General features: G+C 45.7%; 2 protein-coding genes across 4 annotated transcripts; one reads left to right on the top strand and one right to left on the bottom strand.

Moving 5' to 3' along the window:
- Positions 1 to 100: 100 nt before the first annotated feature.
- Positions 101 to 3,375, top strand: LOC116800548 (sodium/potassium-transporting ATPase subunit alpha). Its single transcript, XM_032716110.1, has 6 exons — positions 101 to 283; positions 340 to 1,911; positions 1,982 to 2,073; positions 2,290 to 2,464; positions 2,534 to 2,772; positions 2,833 to 3,375. Exons 1-6 carry the CDS (start codon positions 101 to 103, stop codon positions 2,954 to 2,956), a joined length of 2,385 nt encoding a protein of 794 aa, XP_032572001.1. The 3' UTR covers positions 2,957 to 3,375.
- On the bottom strand, positions 3,376 to 23,311 carry LOC6615532 (RNA-binding protein asd-2). Of its 3 annotated transcripts, none has more exons than XM_032716106.1 (8): positions 23,044 to 23,304; positions 16,005 to 16,083; positions 9,704 to 9,789; positions 9,343 to 9,606; positions 6,145 to 6,709; positions 5,426 to 5,671; positions 5,150 to 5,306; positions 3,376 to 5,055 (listed from the first exon to the last, which is right to left on the bottom strand). In XM_032716106.1, the coding sequence occupies exons 1-8, from the start codon at positions 23,059 to 23,061 to the stop codon at positions 4,956 to 4,958; spliced, it is 1,515 nt and encodes a 504-aa protein (XP_032571997.1). In that variant the 5' UTR covers positions 23,062 to 23,304; the 3' UTR covers positions 3,376 to 4,955. The 3 variants fall into 3 exon arrangements, with proteins under 3 accessions (XP_032571997.1, XP_002039911.2, XP_032571999.1); XM_002039875.2 differs by lacking the exon at positions 23,044 to 23,304 and adding an exon at positions 20,598 to 21,309; XM_032716108.1 differs by having other exon boundaries at positions 4,972 to 5,055; positions 5,119 to 5,306; positions 23,044 to 23,311.
- Between the last annotated feature and the right edge of the window lie 153 nt (positions 23,312 to 23,464).

Raw genomic sequence — 23,464 nt, 5'->3', positions numbered from 1 at the left:
TGTTTTCAACTAGAAGTTGGTGGCACAGAACGAATTGCTATCATCCAAGACATCTGTTGCCGTAGTGACACTTTAGTCATCTAAATTAAATAGCTTTGGAATGAGTTCCAAAACCTTATCGAAATGGAGTTCCAGCAATATGGGACTAGCCTGCACCCATGCGATCAGTGGCATTGGTTTCGCAGTCGCCCTAGCCTGTGGAAGGCACACTGAAGTGGGATCGATGACGGACCTTTGCTTCAAGGAGCGATCTTTCAGTCGTTCGCAGAAGCATCAGAAGCAAGTAAGCAGTGCCAAAGCATCCTAGAATATAAATATCTAAGCCCATTATACTTTTAGATTTCTTACTATATGCTCTCGGTGGCCGTAGTTTGTTTCATTCTGCTATTCCTTACCACCGGGTTCGAGCACGGCCACATTGTGTATGAAGTCAATCTCTCACTGCTGATTGGTCTGACACCCGTCTACTTGCCCCTCATCCTCTACTGTGGCTTGAGGCGGACGAGAAGGGAAATGGGGAGAAAGCAGTGTCATGTGAGGAACCTGCGGGCTACTTGCACACTGGGACTCTCAACTGTTATTGTGTCCGATTTGGTTGGGACGATGACCAAGCGGCGCATGCGCGTATCGGAGATCTTCGTGGATATGTCACTATTGAGTGTCGATAATCTGGACGTTAGTGCCCAGAGTCCACGATTTATCGAGCTGATCCGGGCCTCAGTTCTCTGCAACGATGCGGTCATATGTCCTGGTAACATTGGAGTGCCTAAGATGCAGAAGGACATGTACGGCAATATTCTGGACATAGCGCTGCTCAAGTTCGGTCTGATGATCCTGCCGAGCATTGATCTGCTCCGTCATGACCACGAGAAGGTGGCCAACAAGCATTACACTAGTGAGGACAAGGTCCAGGTTACGGTGCACAGGACTCGCGATGCCGATGGCCACCTGAAACTCATCCTGCTGATGAAAGGCCACTGCGAAGTGGTGATCCGCCGGTGCTCAACCTTGGCTATTCGGGACGAGGAACTGCCCCTGGACGAACAGCTGCAGGAAATTATTCTCAGTCTGGCGGATGGGCTACTCGAGGCAGGCCGCCATGTCCGTGCCTTTGCCTACAAGGAGTTGAGCGACGAACTGGAGTTTCGCCGCTTTTCACAGGTAAACACTGGATTTGAGGGCGGGGAATATAAGTACCGCGATTACCTGGCGGTGGACACCTACTCGTTGAGGTTCCTGGGCATGATTGCCACCTACAATCCGCCGAGAAGCACCATTCCCAAAGCGGTGGATCGCTGCAGAGCGGCGGGCATAAAGTTGATCGTGGTCACCCAACGCAAACCCAAAATGGCCAAGGCTCTGGCCGTTGATGTGGGCATCCTACCGGCTCCGTTGGACACTTTTCAGGCTGTCAGCGTGAAGCGGATGCCACCCACCGCGGAAGTAGTTGACATGTCACAGTACACTGACGAGAAGGCGCAACACCAGCGTCGGCACATCGAGCAGCTCATCCTGAACCAGCAGGATTTGGTATGTGCCGCTACGAGCACGGATCAGCTCCACTGGATTGCGGATGCCTGTCGCCGGTTGGGAGCCGTGGTCTCCCTCATTGGGGGAACTCTCCATGACACGCCTGCCATGAGGAGCAGTCATGTGGGCGTGGCCAAGTACGGAAGTGCGGTCATGTGCGAGGCCAGTGCAGACCTCATCCTGCTGGACAGCTCATTTGCCACATTGGTCAGTGTGGTCGGCGATAGCCGTCTGCTGTTTGAGAATCTAAAGAAGGCTCTGGCCTATTCCCTGGCAACCAACATATGCAATATACTGGTGTACTTCTTTTTCTTCCTGCTCGGGATTCCCCTGTACATCCACATCATGGATGAGCTCATACTCGCCTTCCTGGTGAACTTGGTGAGTGTGGGGGAGGAACCTATAAAGTGTGCTATGAAGAGTACTGAAACCGAGTCCAATTTTTCCATAGGTCCCAGCTCTGACTTTGATTTATGAGCCTCCAGAGGAGAATCTGATGCTGCAGATGCCTAAAGTGTACGACGACTTTCTGCTTAATAGTCGGTAAGTTAGTACTCATTCACAAATTGTTGGCAAAACATATCTAAAGGTGCATAAGCAGAGGTCCCTATGATTCCTCGAACAATATTTATTATCATTTTGGTACAGGAGTTTTAAAGGCAGAAACTGTTTGTACTTTAGATAGCAAAGGCTTATGGGAAAAATATTTCTAAATTCGTTTCTTTATTATTCGATGTTTTTCCAAAACGTATCCTGTAGACTTTTCTTTGTGTCCCACATCCTTGTGGGAACCATCGAAGCTGCAGCTGTTTTTATGACCTACTTCGTGTTCATGGCTGACAAGGGATTCCTGCCGAGGACACTGGTGGCTCTGAACATCGCGTGGCAGGACGACCTGCTCGACGACATCACCGACTCTTTCGGCCAGGAGTGGGTAGGGATAACCATGTATATCTGTATATCTGCAGGAAGTAAGGCAAGCTGAACTCTGACTTTCCCGCAGAGCAGTGAGGCCCGCCGGCAGCTGGAGTGCCAAGTGTCCTCTCTCTGCCTGATGAGCCTCGCCGCGATGCAGTGCACCAACCTGGTGCTGACCAAAACCGGACGTGCCAATCTGCTGGCCCACGGATTCCGCAACTGGCTCCTCAGTCTGGCAGTCCTCCTTCTGATCTTTCTGTGCGTGCTGCTGTGCATAATGGACTCCACGGTGTGCCTGCGCCTGGAAGGAACCAACGAGCTACAGTGGGTATTACTGACTGTATGACTACCACGCCATGACATTTGTCCGCTTCCTTCTTTCAGCTTCGGCCACTTCCTCTTGACCAACAGTCCGTTCATGATACTGCTGGTCTTCATGGAAACAACTCGCAGATACTTTATTCGCCTGTTTCCCGATAGTTGGCTCGAGCTGGCCACTATGTATTGAGCACTTGTAGTTGCACTTGGAACCTAGTGAGTGATACCAATAATTGGGCTCTAGGTAGAAGTGACGAGAAGTATGAGCAGTATTAAATGAAAATGTTTCTGGTTTTATGTGTACAAATGAAAGGATTTGCTTTTCCCTAAGGATGCATCAAATTTATTGCCCCATATCTTTCTTACCTGAGCTACTCCGTGCACCGTAAAGAGGAGCACATAAAACTCAGCCAGGGAAGGAATCATCTGGATAAAACTGAATTCCCGGGACTATAAGTTTTAAGGGACATAGCTTGCCGAGAGTGCATTTCCGTATTATTTTTTATGGAAGCAGTGAGCATAAACTTCTGTAGAACTGCACTAGCCACTTTTTATTTAAAGAAAGAGCAGTAAAACACTTTAAATGGTATTTTTAAAATATTGCATTTATTTGTGACTAGCTCGAAGCTGTGTTGGTGGTGGTGGCGGTTGGTGTGGTTTTTGGTGGTTGGGTGGAATTTTGCTGAAGTTTTTCACATTTAAGACTGGTTTAATTATTTAGTTTGTTTTGCATATTTGAGATCTACATTTAATGACATGAGTACGACCATTCACGGACTTGCTTTCTTTGAACATCAATATTTTGCATTAACTTTACTTTTAATTTACGCTGTAAATATTCGTTTGGTTTTTTAAATTTGTTTTTTGTTTGGTTTTTTTGTTTTGTTTTTTGAATAAACTTTCTGTGAACATTAATTGAGTAATGTTGTTATTGTATATTGGTTAACGCTATTTAAGAACTATGTGGATTGTGCACAGTCAACAAAGTAACTGGGTAGCTAAAGTGAACTCTCGACTCGAATCATCGAGTCGGAATTATCTGCTGGAATTATGGAATTATCGGTACAGTGTAGCCGACTCGCTAACTCTGAGATCAAATTCCTATAGTTTCAATATCAATTCAAACACTAATCGAAGCATCGCGGCGAAGTGGAGCGGATGGAACATCCACCCATTCCCAGACCAAGGACCTTGCAACACATTATCCTCGGATGCGTGTATATACTATATAGATAGTATATATGTACATAATCTGAACGAAAAATATAACTCTGTAGGCGATCGCTGCTTTCGATGTTCTGAAACTTTCTGTTCTGAAACTGAAACCGAACTATCATATCTATCAGCTGTGGCTTTGGATCCGAGGGGACTCAAATTGGAATCAATCAGGCAACGCAAGCTGAAGGCGGTGGGATCTCTCTGATCGGGGGTTCTACCTCAACTGTCTACATCCTTTCTACTTTCTCTCTTTTCCCTTCTATGCGGTACGACTTTGTCTTCGTTCTGTGGCTGTTAAAATACGTTAAAATTATTGTATTATCTCATTAGTTTAGTAGTTTCGTTTGGTTTAATCTTAAGTTTATGTAGATTTAAGTACACACATATTTATATTTGTATATTTGCTTGTATACGTGTTCGTATGTATTGTATATATATCTTTTGTGGTACTCGTGTTCGGTATCTGCATTCGCATTCGCATTCGCATACGCATTCGTATTGTGTGTATATTTATTTAAAGTAATTTTTTTAAAGTAATTGCGTTTACATTTATTCTATTGAAGTTGCTCTCGTTTTAATTTGACACTAAGTTTAGGTTTCAATTTTGTTAAGGGTTTAAACTCTGTTCCATTAGATCGAACATTTCGATTTGGTTTGCCTAGGCTTGCATCTGTGGAAATAAAACATCGCATTGCAAATAGACGCTCCGTTTATTCTCTGTAAAAAATAAAATCGTGTAGCACGAGCTCGAGATTCGCTCGGATAAGTTCACAGTTAGTCCCTAAAGATCGGTATAGCCTTACTACGGGGAGAGTACAAGTACAAGTACGCATCAACTACGCAAACATCGCCTAGAAATATTCGCTAATCTCCTCGAGACTCTCGCTGATCCTCCCAAGCGTGAGGCGGGGCAGGTGGTATTCGGTCAGATTGGTCTATCTGGGCAGCCGCAGGTGGAGCAGCTCACTGGGTTAGACGCCCTGCGCGAGGCTCTCCTTCGACAGCGCCAGGATCGGCTGGTCCACCGCCCGGTGCGGAATGATGAACGGCGAGGCCAGCATCTGCAAGGGTCTAAAAAAAAACGAAATCATTAAGTTCCCGCTTCCCCCTGATTAATCCATTGAATCGGAGTACGTGGTGGCTCGTTTCCGTGCGGGCAACTCACTCAGCGAAACTGGTGGCCGTCACCATCGGCTGGCGGACCGAGTGCAGCGCCTGCGAGTTCTTGGCCCTGGCCAGCAGGCTCATCACCGTGCGCTTGGTGGGATTCATTCCGGAGCGGGGAACACCCAGCAGTGGACGCTTCCTTCCCAGGCCGCCACCTGGCGCACAAAAAGAAAATTATACCAAGATGTAGTCGAATATACAAAAAAGTAAAAGTAGCTCCCACTTTTTTTTATCAGTGTAGCAACTAAGACTGGCTGTGGATAGCAGGCCTTACCAATGTTGATGGTCTTGACGTTGCGCAGAGCGGGATGCAGGAGTGCGGTGCCCGGTGGCTCCAGCAGCGTTAGCGTCGATCCGGATGACTCCCCGTCGCCGGGCAACTGAAGTGCGGCGGCTCCCGCCTGGGTGGTGGGCAGCCCGGCCATGGTGGCCCCCACTCCGGTGGCCGGCTTCAGAAGTCCTCCGATTCCTGCGGCTGTCAGCTGATGCTGGAGTGCCACTGCCATGGCTGTGGTGTGCACTGCAGGAGATTTAAGGCGTACAAAGGAAGAGAACGGAATGAGTGGCAGCTGGAGGATTGCTTTGCAAATGGTTTGGGTATCAGGAATGACTGGTAACCGAAGCATTCAATGCACTATCAGATTAATTATCCCAGTAGCATTTGCCAATTTTTTCTAAGATATATCCTATTATAAGCTGCAATTCTGTTTGAAAGTTTAAAACCACATTTGGAAGCTACTTTGATTTTAACCACAGAGTTCTCATATCATGTATATATCAAGCAAATATTCGGCCTTTAATGTATAGTCCCTTACGAAATCACATGTATCCTGTGAAAGTGTGCCTAAGCTTGAAATTAACTTGACTTCCGACTGGAGCTGGATTATGTTCATTGGCCTATTCATGCTCTGCATCAATGGCAGCCGTAAATTCCAATTAATAGTCGAGCCCAGGCGGGCTTTGGCAAAGCCACTACGGCCGGAGTAGACTTACGTGCCGCCGCCGTCGCCGGAGTCGCCTGTCCGGAGAGATGCTCCCCGCAAGCAGCCGCTGCGGCACTGGCTCCTCCGTGAGCCTGCTGCAGGAGCTGGTGGAAGTGCGCCTGGTGGCTGTGGTGGTGCTGGACCTGCTGTTGCTGCTGCTGCTGGTTTCCATGGGCGTGTGCTGGGTGCAGGTGGGCGTGGTGCTGTTGGTGCTGCTGGTGGTGCTGGTGCGGATGCGGATGCTCTGAGCTGGTGGTGCTGATGGTAGTGATGCCACTGATGCCCAGACTAGCGCAGCTGGACGAGCAGTCAAGCTTGTCGACTGCCGACAGGCACTCCATGCCGCTGGCGTCGTCCGATTTGTCATCGTTGGACGTGTCCATGTCGGCCAGTCCGCCGCCCAGGCCACGCCCACTGACCCCATTGGAGGAGGAGTTGGTGGCGCCGCCCACCTGGCTGCAGCTGTTGATGGTGGGGCTATGCGAATCCTCCAGCGAGTGGGCACCCAGTGCGGGCGTGGACGTCAGCGCCTGCATCTCCCACATTTGCTCCTGGCGGATGTCATCGTGGTAGTCCTGCGGGCAAGAGATGAGTGATTCAGTGATGGGAATGGCAACACATTGTGTCCACTAGGTATACAGATGGCATGGTGCAGAATAATATGTATCATAATAGTGTTTTCAACAACAATGTGGAGTACTTCAAGCTAGTGGTATTACATTCAGAGTGGTTTTCGTGTTAAAGTACCAACTTTTCCGTTTTATCTCTCCGGGATATATATATATACTTTCAGTTTGTGGCGGCACCTTGCCACGTAATGCAGTTCTGCGGGTCCAAGATACTGTCCATCCCTGGCGGGATTAGTAGTGGAACCACAGGAACACCTCAGTAGAGCAATTAAATTTAATTCACGTTTCCCTGGCGGCCGTCGCTGGCAATAAATGCGAATTTTATTGGATGTCAATTAAAAGTTTGTGCGCAGCCACGTTTCATGTGTCGCCGGCGGAGCACCCTTTGAGCAGAATCCATTCCTGCCCCAGGATACTCATATATGTATCGGTCGCACATACACATGGATGTGTATCTGAGTATCTGTGAGTGCTTAATGCAATTATGTGGGTGGCAATGGAGTGGGCGTGGATGTGGGTGTGGGAGTGGAGTGAAAATCGGAGTGTTTGTGGGTTCTGGGCGACAAATGGGCCTGCATGCGATGGATACACGCACGCAGGAAACTCCAGCCCGGTGGATACACATTTCATCAACCCCATTAACCAACTAACTCGTTTATGAATATATCTCTGAATTTGCACAACATATGTGAGCGGCACTCCGGTTTCCTACATTTGTACTAATACCTCTACAACAGTCACACAAGTGCTCCTTTTTGTGGCACTCGCTGGCGAACATAAATCGAGATTGCAGATGCCATAAACAATTTCCCGCCAGGTGGGTAAGGCTTAAATATGTCACAGATGAGATTCACAGAGACTGCCGCCGGGCAAAGGAATGAGGAGAAAACCCACACACGCACTCCAGGTAACCCCAGCAATTTATCTAAATTGAAACAGTTTCTTCTTTCATCGCCTTTGTCTTTGCCTCGTGTTGGGGATATCATATAATTTCTATGCAAATTTTCGTCGTGTGTAATCAGATCGGAATAACTCAGGGGGAAAAGTCTGAACCATCGGGCAGGAGGGAGTTTCAATGTTGCCAGCATCTGCCAGTCAAAGTTCGGCCAGGATGTCAATATATTGGATTACCCGACCCCATGTTCAGACCCAAGCGCATCCTCTCCAGCTTAAGCTGGTCATAATGTGGGAAGACTTTGGAGCACCGACGGTTACGGGGTAGGTGAGAATTGAATTTTGTTGAAAATTATAGATCAAAGCCCGGCTCTGGGCCCGGGGTATAATTTGCAATAAGCTTGATATATGGCGCTCATTTGTAATTCTCTCGGATCCAGCAACTGCTCCGTACACATTCTATATGTATGACCCCGGATAGATGGCCCCGGCATGCCGTTTAAATTGATCCATGTCCACTCCCCATATTTCTAGCTGCAACTTAACGGAGATGTATAAATAAAGTATGCCGGCGCCGGGCAAGTGAGGATGATGCCCAGGACGTGCTGCCTCCAGGACTTCTCACAATCTGCCTGCGTCCCTGTCTGCAAGCTGCAGATAGTATACGCTTAACGTTTGTGTCTCTCGTGGAGGCGGGCCTAGGAATGGCCCCATTCCGCCCACACACACTCCTTGGCTCCGGAAGATGGCAATGGCGTTGGCCATGGCGATGGCGATGGCGTGTCGAGCACAGCACAATGGCCAAAAGGAAGATGCAAGCCAAGTTCCCCGCTTCGCGGCCAAAAGGAGTGGGGCCAAGTGGAATGGGCGGGTGGCGAGTCGAGTGCCGTGGGGTGGCAAATGTAATTACAGCACAATGCAATTTAGTCAGCGAGCACGGGGAGCAGGAGCAGGAAACCCGCTGCATGCCACGCGAACACAAGCAACACGGAAGCCGAAGTCGATAACGAGCACATCCTTGGAGCAGTTGGAGCAGTTCGAGGAGCGGAGCTCCGGCTGCAGTCCTCTTGAACTACACTTCCAAAACTATTCCCCATGACTTTCGCAAATTTGACTTTAATTAAAGTCGTCAGCGAGTTGGGAAACTTTCATCAAAACAGCACAGTTTTCTAAAGTTAAAACGAAATTGGCCCCAAAACATGACATTCTGGAAAATTGGAGAGCAGCGAACACACGCCATACAAATGCGCTGGATAAGCGGGTTTTAATCAAAAGATATGTAAACTCTTGAAATATTATAAAAATGTAATTAATTTAATTAAAAATAAACATTTCGGAAAAAGAAAAAAGTGACGCCAATCTTTGGCCCTAAAGCTAAGGTATTATGAATTGGTTTTCAGCAGTCTAGTCTATTAATAATTTAATTTAACCGCCTCACAGAATGAAATGCCTACCGATTTGGTTGACTGCCTTTAAATGTTCCAAATGCCTTTCCACATTGAAGTACACTTTTTGTCCAAGTGCACTCCACGCGGCCATAACTTATGACCCTTGTTCGGGCCAACTTTAAGATGCTCATTTGCCTGCCCATGGCGCGGACAAAACTTAAAGTCATTAATGGGTATTAAACACAAACAATGCCGAGGGAGCTGCCCCAAAAATGATGCCTCGTTGACTCGACTCACCGGAACCAGAAAGCGGCGCACTTCCGCCAGCGCGTAGGCTATCCGGGCGTGGGCCTCCGCCGGAGCGGCGAAGGTCGAGATCTCGACGTGCAGGTCCTCGAAGAGATGGGCGTAGCGACTGTCGCCACTGCCCCGCAGCTCTTCCTCCTTCCGCCGGTCCCGCATCGATCCGCGTCCCAGAACGGCCATCTTGCACATGGTGTCCTCCTGCAGGCGCTTCATCGAGTTGCCCTTGGGTCCGAGCAGCTTGCCCACGAAATTGAACTGTTGCGGCGGCACAAAGGGAAATGCAATGAAAATGTTTACCCTCCATTAACGGGTTTCCAGAACGGCTCTGCCCCTGCTGTCCTCATCCACATACCTTTGGGTGATCCCGCACAGGAACGGCCACTTTGACGGCCACCTTCACCGGCTTGTCGCGTGTGATGTCCAGCATTTTAAGTTTCTCTGCGGGATGGGAAACAGAAAAATGCATTCAGCTTAATGTGCGTGTAATTAAACGTGTAATTCAACTTTATGGAGGCACTTTATACGATACGAGTGGATAACGAGTTAAATATTTAATGGGATACACCAGGGTTTCATATTTCGGCAACTAATTCCTTACGTCCGTAATAATTACAGTAATTAATGAAAACTTGTTTCGTGTGTATGTGGTTTGGTTTCTCTGTCAAATTCTCGTAGTAATAAATCCTTTCAATATATGTGGCTTTATTTGTTGATTAAATGGTTTAATTGAGAAACGTCAAAGTCATAATCAATCCCCTTACTATAGTCACAAAAAAAAGTCAAATTTATTTTATATTTCTTAGTTAATACCCAACAGTAAGCCATTTAATTAAATCCCTTAGAAAAAAGTTTGACTAGCAGTAATTTAATAAATGAAGAGTTCGTTATTTTGACGAGGGAAAGCCGAAAGTATTAAGTACCACCCTTACATATTTTAATACTTTCGTGCAGAAAAGGAAAACGAGAAACAAGTACAAGTAATAAATAGTTTTTCAAGTGCACTCATCAAGTAGATACTTTCGGTCAGTTTACTGTTACTTAACTTATCTAAATATAACAAATATATTAAACATTTGTTTTGGCCTTTAAAATTTTTAAACATCCATACTAAAGCTTGCTTAAATTATTCCCATTTAATTAAATTAAACATTAATTGGGCCTAATTATAAAAACATGGAAATAATGCGGAATGAAACTATTAAATGGGCGAGCATTTTAATAAATCATAAAGTCGAAACTGTCAAAAAGACCATATCATAATTCCATTTGCAAATTGAACAAGGACCCTAATAAATGCCTGTATGATTGATTCGATTTTTGCATCCGCTTTTTTTGATCTAGTTTTGTACTAAGTAAAAACAAACATGTAAATGTATTTACATTGAATTAAACAAATATTTCTTGCGTGTTCCATTTCACACTCAATTTTATTTACATGATTCAGCGAAAGTTCATTTAATTGCGGTGCTACGTGTCTGGAAATTGCGTGAAGAAATTCAAGATTATTCCATTCATTTTGTGAATGGTGCCGAGTGAATAAATGTCTTCATTGCGCACTATTCACAGTGTGAATTTCACACCACCAGCCGCCCTCATAAGTATGCTACAGACGCAGAGTTCATCGGATTATCTCGAGCTGACTTGTATCACCTGCCCACACATCCGCATACGCATCTCGGCATCCTCACCTCCATATGTATCTAGTATCTCCGATCTGGTATCTGTGTCCCTGTATCTTTATCTGCCCGCAGCAGACGCTGCGACATTTGTAAACATTTGGCGGAGCCTTAAAGACAGCTATGGATGCGAGTCCTTTCTACTTTCTGCTCCGCCTCTCCTTCCTCGAGGCTCTCTCCCTCTTTCTCTCTCTCTCAGTTTCGGCTGTTTGTAACTAATTAAGCAAAATGCTTCTGCACACACACACACAAACATACACAAAACCGAAAATAAGTAGGGGAGGAGCGGGGGTAGGTTGGATAAATCTGTTGACAGGCCCAAACATGAAAACATTTTTGTTTGCTCTTCAGCTCGGGCTCAAGTCCTGGCAAGGACTCACGGGGACACACAAACACAAGCACCCAGGGGCTGTCGGCGGAGGATGGGGAAAGGGATCGAGGAGAGTTGACACACACACTAGCCCACACCTTGGCGCACACACACACTCAGAGGCATCGTCACTCATTAGCAGGCGAAATGGCTTTCTTAACACCTTTTGTCGTTGCCTTTTGCACGGAATGCAACATTTGCCTGCAATAGTGCTGGCCCATTAGCTATTTTATAGCCAGCTATTCACGGATTCGTTTTGGGCGGAAATTCCTGAAAGGCGCTTTAATTTTTAATAACTTGGGTATTGGGCAAAATATCCGAGGAAAAACAAAATTCCATAGAAAATTGAATTTTTGGGTTGGTTTTTAAGCTGTAAGTGAGCTAAAAAAGTTAATATAACGAGGAGAACTACTTTTTTGTGCAGCTAACAGCCAAAACTAACGATTCGAAGCACTTTTTGTTGATTAGGGAAAATTTAATTTTTTTCGAATTTTTACATTTTTGATAAGGGGTAACATCACGATTTTTTGCGAAAAATGGCCAAAATTTAAGGTTTCAATTTATGAGTACCCATGGATTGCAAATTTCCAGACGAGTCTAACGATATATGACATTCCACTCTTGGACAAATATTTTTTTCAGTTTTGGCCAAGAAAGTAAATTTTTTGGGATGAAATCTCATTAGCTGTAAATCAGCTATAGGCAAGGACTCATAGCCAAATGAGCGCTGCTTTTGAGCAGCTGACAGCCAACCCTATCGATTGAACGAATTCTAATCATTCTCCGATTTCTTTATGCCCTTTCTATGTGTAGTCTGCTGTTGACATCACTGGCCCACCGCTTCTTTTTTACCTGTTTACCGCCCACCACAACCCACTACCGCCCACCTCCTTGCAGACGGCCTTTCTGTCTCTCCGGCTGCTGCTTGTCAGTGGCAGCAACATGCATAAGTAGCTGGCAGTTGTCAGCGGAGAGCACTCTGATGGGCTTCAGGTGGGCCAGCTGGAACAGGTGGGCCAAGTGGGCGGCGGACGATGGTGAAAGGTGAAAGGGGGTGAGGCCGTTGCTATTTCAGGCGGAGGCTGTAGGTGTAAGCGTAAGATCTGTGTTAATTGTTTGGCATTGGCGGACCTGCCGTCATAATATTTATGCTGGCTCCAATCTCGAATACAAAGCAGTATTCATGCTTCGGTTTGATTAATTACGCTCATCAGTCCGAGGTGGAATATCCTAAAAGGATATCCGTGTTCTCCTTCTGGCCGCTTGTCCCACAGAAATTAGATTCATTTCCATTTCATTCGGCATTGTTTGCAATGCTCACTGGAGGATAAGACCAGGAAAGCTGTGTTGTTTTCCCTCGGCACGGACTTTTCAATTATTTCGCCATTTCGCCAGCAATTAGGTTCGGCTGACAACTTTTTACTCTCGGTCGTATTTAAAGTAATCTATGCATATTTGTTTTAATTAAACGATATTTTCGCAATTGTCGCACGGATCGATTAATTTGCGGGCAGCACAAAAATACCTTTGTCCGTCTTGTATTTAAAGCGGCATTGTGCCCTTTTGCACAATGATTATGTAAATTTATTGATTTACCAGCGCTGCTCGAAAGAGCAATAATAGTAATAATTACTTTTCGCTCGCAGCCATGGACAATAATTATTTCACCCGCCCGCATCGCACGTTGCGAAAGTTTCTGCTCAGTTTCTGCCCACTTTCCAGTTCAATTTGGCAGAGCTTCGGTTCTGGCCAGGATGGCGCCGCCTAATCTCCACTAATTTATGGCCAGCACGGCCATTAACGTAATTAGGTATGCATTTCAGGCCACCAGGTGGCGCTGCCCACAAGGATTTGGCCGCGAGAGTGCAGCGGTCGGCGTCCTGGCAGCGCTCCACGTCCCGAGGAGGCGGAGCAGGTGGTGGGTGGACCGCTACCACTTGACTAAACGCTTGATGGTGTAAACCAGATTTAAGTATCAACTTGCCGCAGTCACAGACTTTAAAAACTAGCATTTTCCGCTTGTTTCCTTGGCTTTTCCGCCGACGCGAATCCTTCGAGGCAGGTTGCTAAACATTTGCTCAGTCACTGCAATTGTTTCCGTTGCCACTTTCTGTTGCCTATTCCCTGTGTTTTGTTTGCCGCCCGTGCGCTGCCATATTTTCCACATTTTCCTTTTACGAGCCGCCTTCGTTCGGCCTTTCCGGGTCATTTGCTCGTCCGGGAAAGCGGAAAACACTGTGCTGGCCTGCCCGTCCTGTCCTGCTGCCTACTTCGGAGTCGCAGTCCATAGTGCGGAATCCTTCATCCGTGTCCCTCGTTTTCCATAGTCGCTGCCCTGGGGGCAGGCACTTGAGCCAACACCCCCGACACCAGACCAACTCCCAACCTCCTAGCCCGGACCCAAGGAAAATGCCTGGAAAAACCCTCTTCAGAGCGATGACGTTGTCTTGGGCATGATATATAACCCTTTCGTTTCCCCGGCCTCTGGCACCTGCCTGCATGGTGAGAAACCAAATCACAGCAAACAACTTCTGCGACAGAAGTCTACAGAGTTTTTAAAAGAAAAGTTTTGCGTTCATTAGGTATGACATTATACACTTATGGCATTTTGGCTGCCTCCTCTGAAAAGTTGTGGGTCTCACTGAGTCGTCTAATCTAAAATCAGCAAATAATAAGCAAGGACTATAAACAAGAAGTTGAAAATATAGAAGATTCAAATCTCGTATAAGACATGTCAAATTTGTACATAACTTTTATCGCTAACATCAAATTCTGTGGTATAATATGTATGTCTCAGGCAAATAAATAATTTTATGTCGATTTCTGGCCAAAAACGATATAAGCTCCTTGTTCGTAGACAAAGAAAGCTTAAATACATACAATAAAATATGTACAGATATATGCGCATAAAATCAGACAGTTTCGCTCCGTGTGGCCTTGGGCAAAGGTCATGTGGGAGTCAAGTGTATGAATGTTTATGCGCAAATTATTCAATTTCGAAGAGGAGAGATTTTCGCAGCCCTGTTTGACCGTTGGCCATTTCAATATGGCCCGAAGGACCTGCCAGTTTAATCAACATTTCGTCAGTGTTAATGTCCTTGGCAATTTCTCGGCTCGTGGCCGAACCATTGATGGTCCATTTAAGCGATTTTCGACAGGACACCAGTGATACCTTCTCATCTCTCTTCGCCACTTCAATCCTCGTCTGCTGCGGAGTCTCCCCGTTGGTTTAACATTTCCCCGGGGACGGATTACCACGGAATGCGTCTCGTTAGCCGAAACAAAAGTAAAAATAATCATAAAAAGGAAACAAGAGTCGGCGGCAGGACGGAAAGAAAGCAAAAAGTTAACTTCTGGCCAGAAGCTTACATGTCCTGGGGGCGGGGCCTAAACATCCTTTCTCTGCTTGTTTATCGTATCCCCCCTTTCGGGCTCGTTTCGCTTTTCCTCCCCGGCGACAATCTGTAATCCAATGGAGCCGTTTTTTTCGCTTTTTTGTTTAAATTTCCAGTATTGCTGGGATTAGACTCAAAAGAGGGAGCTACAGAAGTCAGCTTTGATGGATATATCGTCTCGTTTTTCTCGTTCCTCCAATGCTTCGCATTTTTTTTTGTCGCATTTCTTTGTATTATTTTGCTTCAAGGCTAAGCTCGTCTTGTTCCCTGATTGAATAGAATTTTAAGTTCAAATGAAAGGCAAGGAAGCCAAATAGTTTTGTTTTTCGCTCATGACGTAATCGACTGCTGTGTGTTTATGATTAAATTTACCCCCAGCCAAGCGTTTGCTATCGGTATCAGCCAGTGTGACGACGACAGTTTTTACGACGGATGCCGGGATGCCGGGATGCTGGGATGCCCGCTCGCTTTTATGTCCTTCCTTAACTTTTGCGTAAACAAGTCGAAAGTCGAAAAGGTGGAATAGCAGAAAAAATTCACATTTCCCCCATCCAGCCGAGCGGAGCCGGGAAACTCAGTGTGCGGGCTTTTCTAAACGCCCACAGAGCATATATGAAGGTGGGTGGTGGGTTGGTGGGCTGACTGGTTAAACACAACGCTGCTGGTGGTGGCTTCTCCACTTTGTTAGCTTTTCCTTCGGATTCGATTCCAAACTATGCGGGGATATACACTGTCCTACGGAACTATCGGACAGCTGAGGGGACTCTCGGAGATTCGGTGGAGTAAAAAACGAATAGATTCAATCGTTTTATCACAGCTTGAATCTGCCGATAAGCTGCTTGACTGACTCCTCAACGAATTGGACAAACCTGTTTTCCATAAGACAATTGATGGTGTCGAACTATATGGTATACCATTGATATTACAATTCTCAATCAGTTCTTGAAACTGATTTCAAATATATACATTCAAATATATAAAGATTCATATAGTTCTTCTAAAACTAAAGTTGCTTCAGCTTCAGCTAAATATTAAATTCATTAATCTTGTAGGCACAATTGGAGATTTACTTTCTAACTTCCGCTCGGCTAGCACTCTTCACCCAATTTAATAAACCCCCCAAATTCGAACCGCACTGTATGCCCCAGACAATTTGTGTCATCGACTGTTCCAAATTCTCGGCATTTGTTGGCAATTATATAATCCACATACCTGAACCTTTCAGGGACCTTTCCTCCAGCGCACTTAAGCCAGCTTTAGTTTCCATCCTTTGTTGCTTTTCTTGCGGTGACTGCAAAGTGAAAGAATGTGAATAATCTATATGAGCATGTAATAATAGTTTGAGGCCAAAGGGATTTCGTCCCTTTCAGGTTTTCAGCTAAGCCAACCCTCCCCGCCCCAGTAACACCACTCCCTCCCCCTCGCAGCATGCCCCTGATCGTCCAACATTTTGCAGTAAGCCCGTGTAAAAAGCTTAAGGAAAACTTTGGAAAATTTTTATCATAATGCAGCTGACAAAAACGCCCCAACATGGTAAATACTTAAGAAAGTTGTGGGAGGTGGGTGGTAAGTGGTAGGTGGTTGGTAGTAGATAGTAGGAGGTGAATGGCTCGGGGTGCGGGAAATTCGGTTTCAAATCTGTTGATAAGTTCCATAATGAAATAAGCCCGGGCAAAGTTGGTAGCGATTCCTACGTATATCCCCAAAAGACAATCGAAAGTTTTTCTAACCCCGTGGAGTGAACTTTGCCGAATCTTTATGAATATTGATTGCAGCTGCCGGTGATCCCTGGCCCCATCTAGTCCTATGTTTGAGGATTGGGTTTCAGTGGCGTCAGAGATTGACTCTCATCCCGTGTCCTCCATCCGTCCATCCGTCCATCCATCCATCCAGCCATTCATCCATCTGTGGAAACCAAACATTTGCCCCACTTCGAGTGTCAAGTATCGGTTTCCCCAGTCAGCAAATATGTATGGCTGACTGAAGAGAGGCTCCTATTCGAAAGTAAAATCGCAATTCAACTCATGTCATTCCCTGATGAGAAGTACGTAGCTGTACACTTGTGCACCCATGGGAGCGTAATAGGTGACCCCGATTTCTGTGTGCCAGGGGATAATTGGCCAGTGCACCCCATTAACTTCTGGATAGCATCAGCCATTCAAGACTCTAAGCATAAAATCATAAAGCCGAAAGAGTCGTATAATTTTCATGGCCATAAAACACTCAGTCACGCTACTTAATTGCCTTTGAGGATGATTTGAACTATTTGTATCGCGATATTCGTGGACCCTCGACAATTTTAAATTAAAGCCAGTCTACCTGGAAAATTGATGGACGCTCGATAACGAGCGGAAGTGGGCTAAAGTTCTTAAAACTAATGACAGTTCAAGCGCCCCAAAATCTCAAAATCTCCGCCAATGTTTGAGTTTTAGTCCTTTTTCAGCTGCTACTGCTGCTGTCTCCTCCTTTGCCCTGCTTTCTCTGAGCTCCTTTCTTTTTCCCCGTTTTCGCAACTAAGTTTGACGGATTTGTGCACAGTTTCAGATTAATGCTGCGATTATTGTTTACCGTTGGAATTACGCACAGTGGGTCGGAGTAAAGTTTGTTTTTCAGGTAAGTAAATGTTATTTTTCAGACGATGAGGCAAAATAAAAAATTCAACTGCTCTGCCTTTAAAGTAACGTGCCACAACATAAGGATATATGACTCTTATTACAAAATTGTTCGCTGAAAAGAGAAAAGGTGCAATTATGATTGGGCAAACGCTAAGCTTGCACCCATGTATCCTATTGTCTTTCTAGCAACATTAAAAATTATTTACACCTTTGTTTAGTGGCATGCAGATGCAGTGAAACATGTTGTTTCTGTACCAACCTACTCTACTTTTTCGTCCTGTTTCCACTGTGCCAGGACAACGACGGCCGTGCGTTTCTTATGCAAAATTTAACCCAGTGTAGAGTAGGTCGGCTCACTCAGTCAGTCGGTCGGTCGGTCTTTCGGTGGGTGAGTTGGGTCTCCGGATCGGTGGGTTCGCTTTATTCATCCCGCTCCTCGGGCTCCGGTCGCCCCTCTCGCTCCCACACTGCGCCCTCTCGCTCCCACTCGTTTGTCTTTGTGCAGCTCGGCACGCACGATTTAAGGATAACGAGGATGGAATGCAGGAAGCGAGGCAAATATTTACACAGTTGGATGATTTAGATAAAGAAGACATGAACATGAACCATAAAGCGAATGAAGAAGGCGACAGTGACTGGAAAAGCAGGAGCGAAGGGTGTTGGGAGGGGGGCGTGGGTGCGGGAAACCCCAGGACATTGTGGAAACTGGGGCGGAGATGGCGGGGGATAGAGAAATTCGAATACAATGAAGGGGATTTCGGCGACGGTCGTGATTGCCAAGTGCCATTCCATGGAACAAGGAATATTAATCCAAATTAATGGCGTTATCCTGCAGGAAGTGCCGCCTTCCCCCGGCAATACAAAAATTACACAATTGGCAAACAGCTGCAATTGAAGACAATTAAGTTACCAAACAACCTGCCTTTGATTTAAAGGCCGATACGGCGCATTCTGCCCGCTCAGTATGCAGAGCAATGCTCACCTGGATAATTTATTCAAGCGAATATTGCAGTCACAGTAACATCGGGAAAATGAAAAATGAAAACCAAATGGAAATGCAAATACATACAACACAAACAAACTCGCACATGCATGCCATGGGTGGAAAACTCCATATTCTCAACCATATTTCCACACACCCACACGCCAGCCGCATCCACCATCTCTTTCGTCCTGCAGCCATTGCTCATCCTGCGAAACGGGCCCACTTGAATTTTGTATCTGTATCTGCATTTCACCAGCTACGTGTCAAATCCGTCTAAAAGCCGAAGGGCTCGCATCTGCATGTAAATGAATGTGTAGCATATTTCAGCAGATTCGCACAACATTTGAATTATTTTTGCATTGTGTCAACATTCCGGATCCCATAAATCCCAAACAGCCGATGCATAGATGATCGAGAGCAGGGCGCCATCAACCTTTCATCTTTCTTTCAAAGCCCAGCTTCCTTTATTTGCTTGCTTCGCATTTATTTGACCAGTTGGTCAATATGAGAATCCAAAAATGAAATATTCAAAATGCCTCGACGAACGAGACCCCATACACCCACCCACTTAAAACACAAAACCCGACCCACCAATCCACCGGCCGACCAGCCACCCCTTTCGACCGTGTTTGCCTTCTAAATGCTAGAGGAATTCCTGACCGGAAATTGTTTCACAAGCGTTGGCCAATTAATTTCAAAAAATAATAGAACCATTTTTTTTAGCTCTGCAACACTGAAAGAATGAATTCATCTTTTTAGAATTCTTCTTTTAAAGCCTAGGATGCAACATTGTTATATTCATCAAAAACATTAATAGCTCGTAACTATCTCGTATCAAATAATAAATTTATTGAATTATATCCATGACATATCATTATAAATTATGGCACCTGGATCGAAAATGAAAATCTATATTGCAGTATTCATTTCTTTGTAGATATCAGTATCGAATGATCTTTAGATTTTTTATCAGTGCAGAAAAGTATAGAAATATTGTTCCACTTAAAATAACCAAGAAGAGTGAAAATGGCAGGAATTTGTTTATTTAATCGACTGCGGGAAATACTCAATCAGGAGCATCGAGCTCGGAACTGATTTGCTACAAAGTCCGTGAACTGTGCCGTCCAAAATCGGCAGATAGCCATTAAAGTGTCGTTGATTAATCGATGTGGCTATCAAAGCCGCATAATCGGATATCCCGCAGCAGTGCACCGTGCCAATGCATTTCAGAAATTGATTTATGTGGGTGTGCATTTTAAATCGGCCAGAGATGGAACGTTACGGAATGGTCGGATTTACCATTAATCATATACAAGCTAATCTCGAATTCATGACCCCTTCTAATGAAGCACAAAATAGTTACTCTCTGGTCATGTCTCCTGCGGGAGTTTCGGGGTCCTGACCCACGAAAGTTTGGCTTTTTAAAGCCGGGTGAAAAGCAAATTCATAGACGTGTCCTTCGTAAACCCAGCCCGGCTAGCTAGCATACATCCAAATGTACGGGTGAGTATAAATGTATAATTCAGCCGCAAAAAGTAAAACTTTTCCCTTTATTCTCGAATAAGTTGGCCGCAAACCCGAAAAGGGCAATGCCAAAGGTCTTTTCCCCCTCGCAGGCATTCCTTCATAAATAATTTCATGATTCCAAATTCCATTTCCCTTTTTTTGTGTTCAACCAAAGAAAGGTTTTGTGGTTTGGGCTGAACGCAAAGTGTGGGGGATTTGATTCACCTACATAGAGCTCCCAAGCGAGGCCGACTTAATAAATTAGTCTTCATCAATAATCATCTGTGTAATAATTTATCAGAATTAGTTATATTTTTTTCAGGTCCGAGCGGAAATCACCAAATAAATGGCTTTCCACTCTGTTGGCGTTGAGAGTGAGATAAATCAAAAGCAATTACATTCATTCATTCTCGTTTATATGACTGCCGGCACTGCCCGCCCCAGAACTCCATTCGATTCGAGCTGCCTCGGGGGGAATTAGTCCTGTTGGTCCTGCAGATTTCGGGCGCTGGACAACACACACTTTGCCCCCCGGCTATTTGTACTGCTGCTTTGGCAAACACACTGCCACTGCCATCGAGCCACTCAAGCCGCATTCCAGGTGAATAATTCAGTTACTTTGGCCGGCCGTAATTAAGTTGTAACAGGTGTGAAAGCGTCCCACATTTCATACACTGCCGAACGTGACCCAATATTTACCTAGTTAAGAAGAAATTATGCCCGGATTGCCGGGTTAGCTTGGTCCTTCCTTGCTTCAATACTCGACTGCCGATGCACAACACATTTGTCTCAATTTTCACAGTCACTTCAATTTTCACTTTGCCAAATGACAAATGCCCGTGAGCGCTTATTTCATTGCTTATTCATAGGCCGTAAACATTTCGCGCGGAAATTCATTGGGGCCTGATTAAAGATGCATGCCTAAAGGTGCGACGCCTTGCTCCGCTTTTAATTCCGACTCACTCGGCACCATTCCACTCGAATCTACGCGACTCCACTCCACTACACTCGACTCAACTCCTCGAGGAACCACCGCGTCCCGTGGCAGATAATGTCATCCGATTTCGGGCGCCCGAAACCGCAAGGATCCAACTGAATTCGGTTAGCCTGGCAGCCGCAGAACAAAACGCCACCGGAGTGGCTAGATGTTTGGATAGCTGAATGGCTGGATGGCTGTATGGCTGTATGGCGACAACAAACTTTCACTGGAGTTGAAGCTAAAGTGGGTGTTGGCCAAAGGGGTGGCCATACACCACTTGACACAAGATAAACAATTTGTCTCTCTGGGGCAACTTGGCGCCAAACACCTGACTGTGGATGCTGGCTGTTTGTGTGTCCACTGGCTACTGCTAGCACTCCTCCGATCTCGAGAGCAGCCGCATGCCGAATTTCTCGAACCGTTCCGTTTAGGGCCCGACGCGCAACTGATGGGTCCAGAATGTGGCCAACTTGCTGGAGGGCCCAGAGAACTGAGAACTGACAACTGTGGACGCTGGATGCTGAATTCTGATTCTGCGCAATGCCAGCCGAGGAATCTATTCCATACTGGGAACACTTCGGCGAGGATGCAGGCCAAATGATGTCCTGTGCGTCGGCATTTCCGTTATGCTTTGAAATGCACATGGCCGTAATTACTTTCGGCTCGGCTTTGCCATGCGATTAGCCAGGTGAATTGCTGAAAACTGGCTCGGATTGGCTTTCACCAGTGCAGCAAACTTGGCTCTGCATTCCCAGATTATTCCGGCTGGAGTGACGGGAGTCTTAAATATTAATCATCTCATTTGGGGTACAGATGCTTTGATGACTATACTTTGAGCTTGCAAGATTCCACCAACTAAAAAACGAAACACTACAAAAAGTATAAATAAAAACATACCGTTTGGATGCAATAGTGGACAGAAAAATCCATGGCGTTTCATAGTAATCCCCGAAAACGTAGTTGAAAATCAGACTCGTGCGCCGCGGGAGCGCGATTAATTTTCATGGAAAGCGAGTTGCATAACTCCCAAAAAAGAAGAAACGCTCCGACCACATGCAAGAATCTCATTTCGACCAAATCGATCGATCTGCGAGCGGAAAATGGGCGGTTTACATTGTGTTTCTGTGGCTGGCTTCGACCGAAGCCAAAGCAAATTTACATTCAAGTTTTCGGCAGCGTTCTCCAACCACACCGAAAAAAAAGAAGCAGAAAACGAATGTCAGAGTGAAAGAAGAACTGCTGGAACTACATGGTGTATGTACATATACATATATTGAAGGAACCGTGGTCCTGGCCCCCGCAAATGCATCCTTGTTTATCGTGGCCCCAGTGTCCTGCACCTCAGCCTGCCTCCACCTCCTGTCGTTTTCCCGTTCCCCCGTTACCAATTTAGCCGAATACAAAACGCTTTAGGTCCCTATTTGGATACCGTTCAATGCACCAGGGACTCGCCCCATGTATGACAAACAAACATAAACATTGTGGCCGAAACGGAGACCCAAAGTATCGCATCCTTGGTGGCGACTCTGTAGGCTATATGTATGTGCCAGGATATGTTTGCGTGGCGCACTCTAATTAAAATTTGTGCCGCCGGCCCAACTGCAATGCTTGCTAACTGTTTAACGAGGTTACGGCCAAAAAAATGAAAAAGGTCCTCCGGTTTCCAGAAAAATGTGCTGAAAAAATGCTAAACACGAACGCAAACTAAACAATGTCCGAGGGCTTGAGGAAATTTAATAAACTCGTGCCCCTGGCGATTTGTACCCGTAATGCCTGAATGAGCTTCGAATTTGTTAAAAGCCAAAGGAGGAATCAGCTAGAGGTGAGCATTCCACTGAATTTTCATTCGAAACTCGTGATTATATTCGTTTTCAAGTATTTGCTATACTGGTTATCCTTGAACGAGGCTTAAAAACTATCTATATGTATATGTATATCATCAAGTTCTTTTTCATAGTCAAAATTAAATACACTAGAAGACCATTCGATAGAACAGCAATATTAAGAGAAAGTTTCCTAAAATGCCATACCAACACCCACATGCTCTGGTTTAATTCTAATAAATTTAATAATGAAGAAACTGCTGCGATATAAAACCGAGCGGCGACCATCCCTAGCCCAAACCCACTTTGCTACCCATTGAAGTGCATAATTCAAACCCATTACTCTGCAATCCTTGCGCATTAATTGTGCATTCCATGACGTTTAATTGCAGTTAACTGTCGGATGCTCGGCATGCGATGACATTTGTTTGATGTGCCCGGCATACACGGAACACACATAGGAACATGTCCGGAGTCCGGGATGCGATCCGCTTCGGGGATAGAAGTCGACTCCAACGGAGTAGTCGGTCTAGGTCCCCTGACAAGATGCAAAGTTTTAATTGATTTCCTGGCCTGGAGAAGCTGGCCGAGTCCTGCACTTTAGGACCACGACTATGACACACCGAAATGGAGACACTTTGCCAGGCCGGGCAGAAAATCATAATTCAACAAGCGAATGGGAGCGGAGCAAACATGTCGGCAGCAATTTTATGCCCGAGTTGGGGGACTGGAGCCCCCAAAGTCAGTTCGGTTCACTTTAGTCC

The sequence above is a fragment of the Drosophila sechellia genome, chromosome 2R (assembly GCF_004382195.2).
Source record: "Drosophila sechellia strain sech25 chromosome 2R, ASM438219v1, whole genome shotgun sequence".
Taxonomy (NCBI): domain Eukaryota; kingdom Metazoa; phylum Arthropoda; class Insecta; order Diptera; family Drosophilidae; genus Drosophila; species Drosophila sechellia.
The sequence above is the reverse complement of the archived record's forward strand: the minus strand, read 5'-3'. Positions and strand labels throughout refer to the sequence as shown.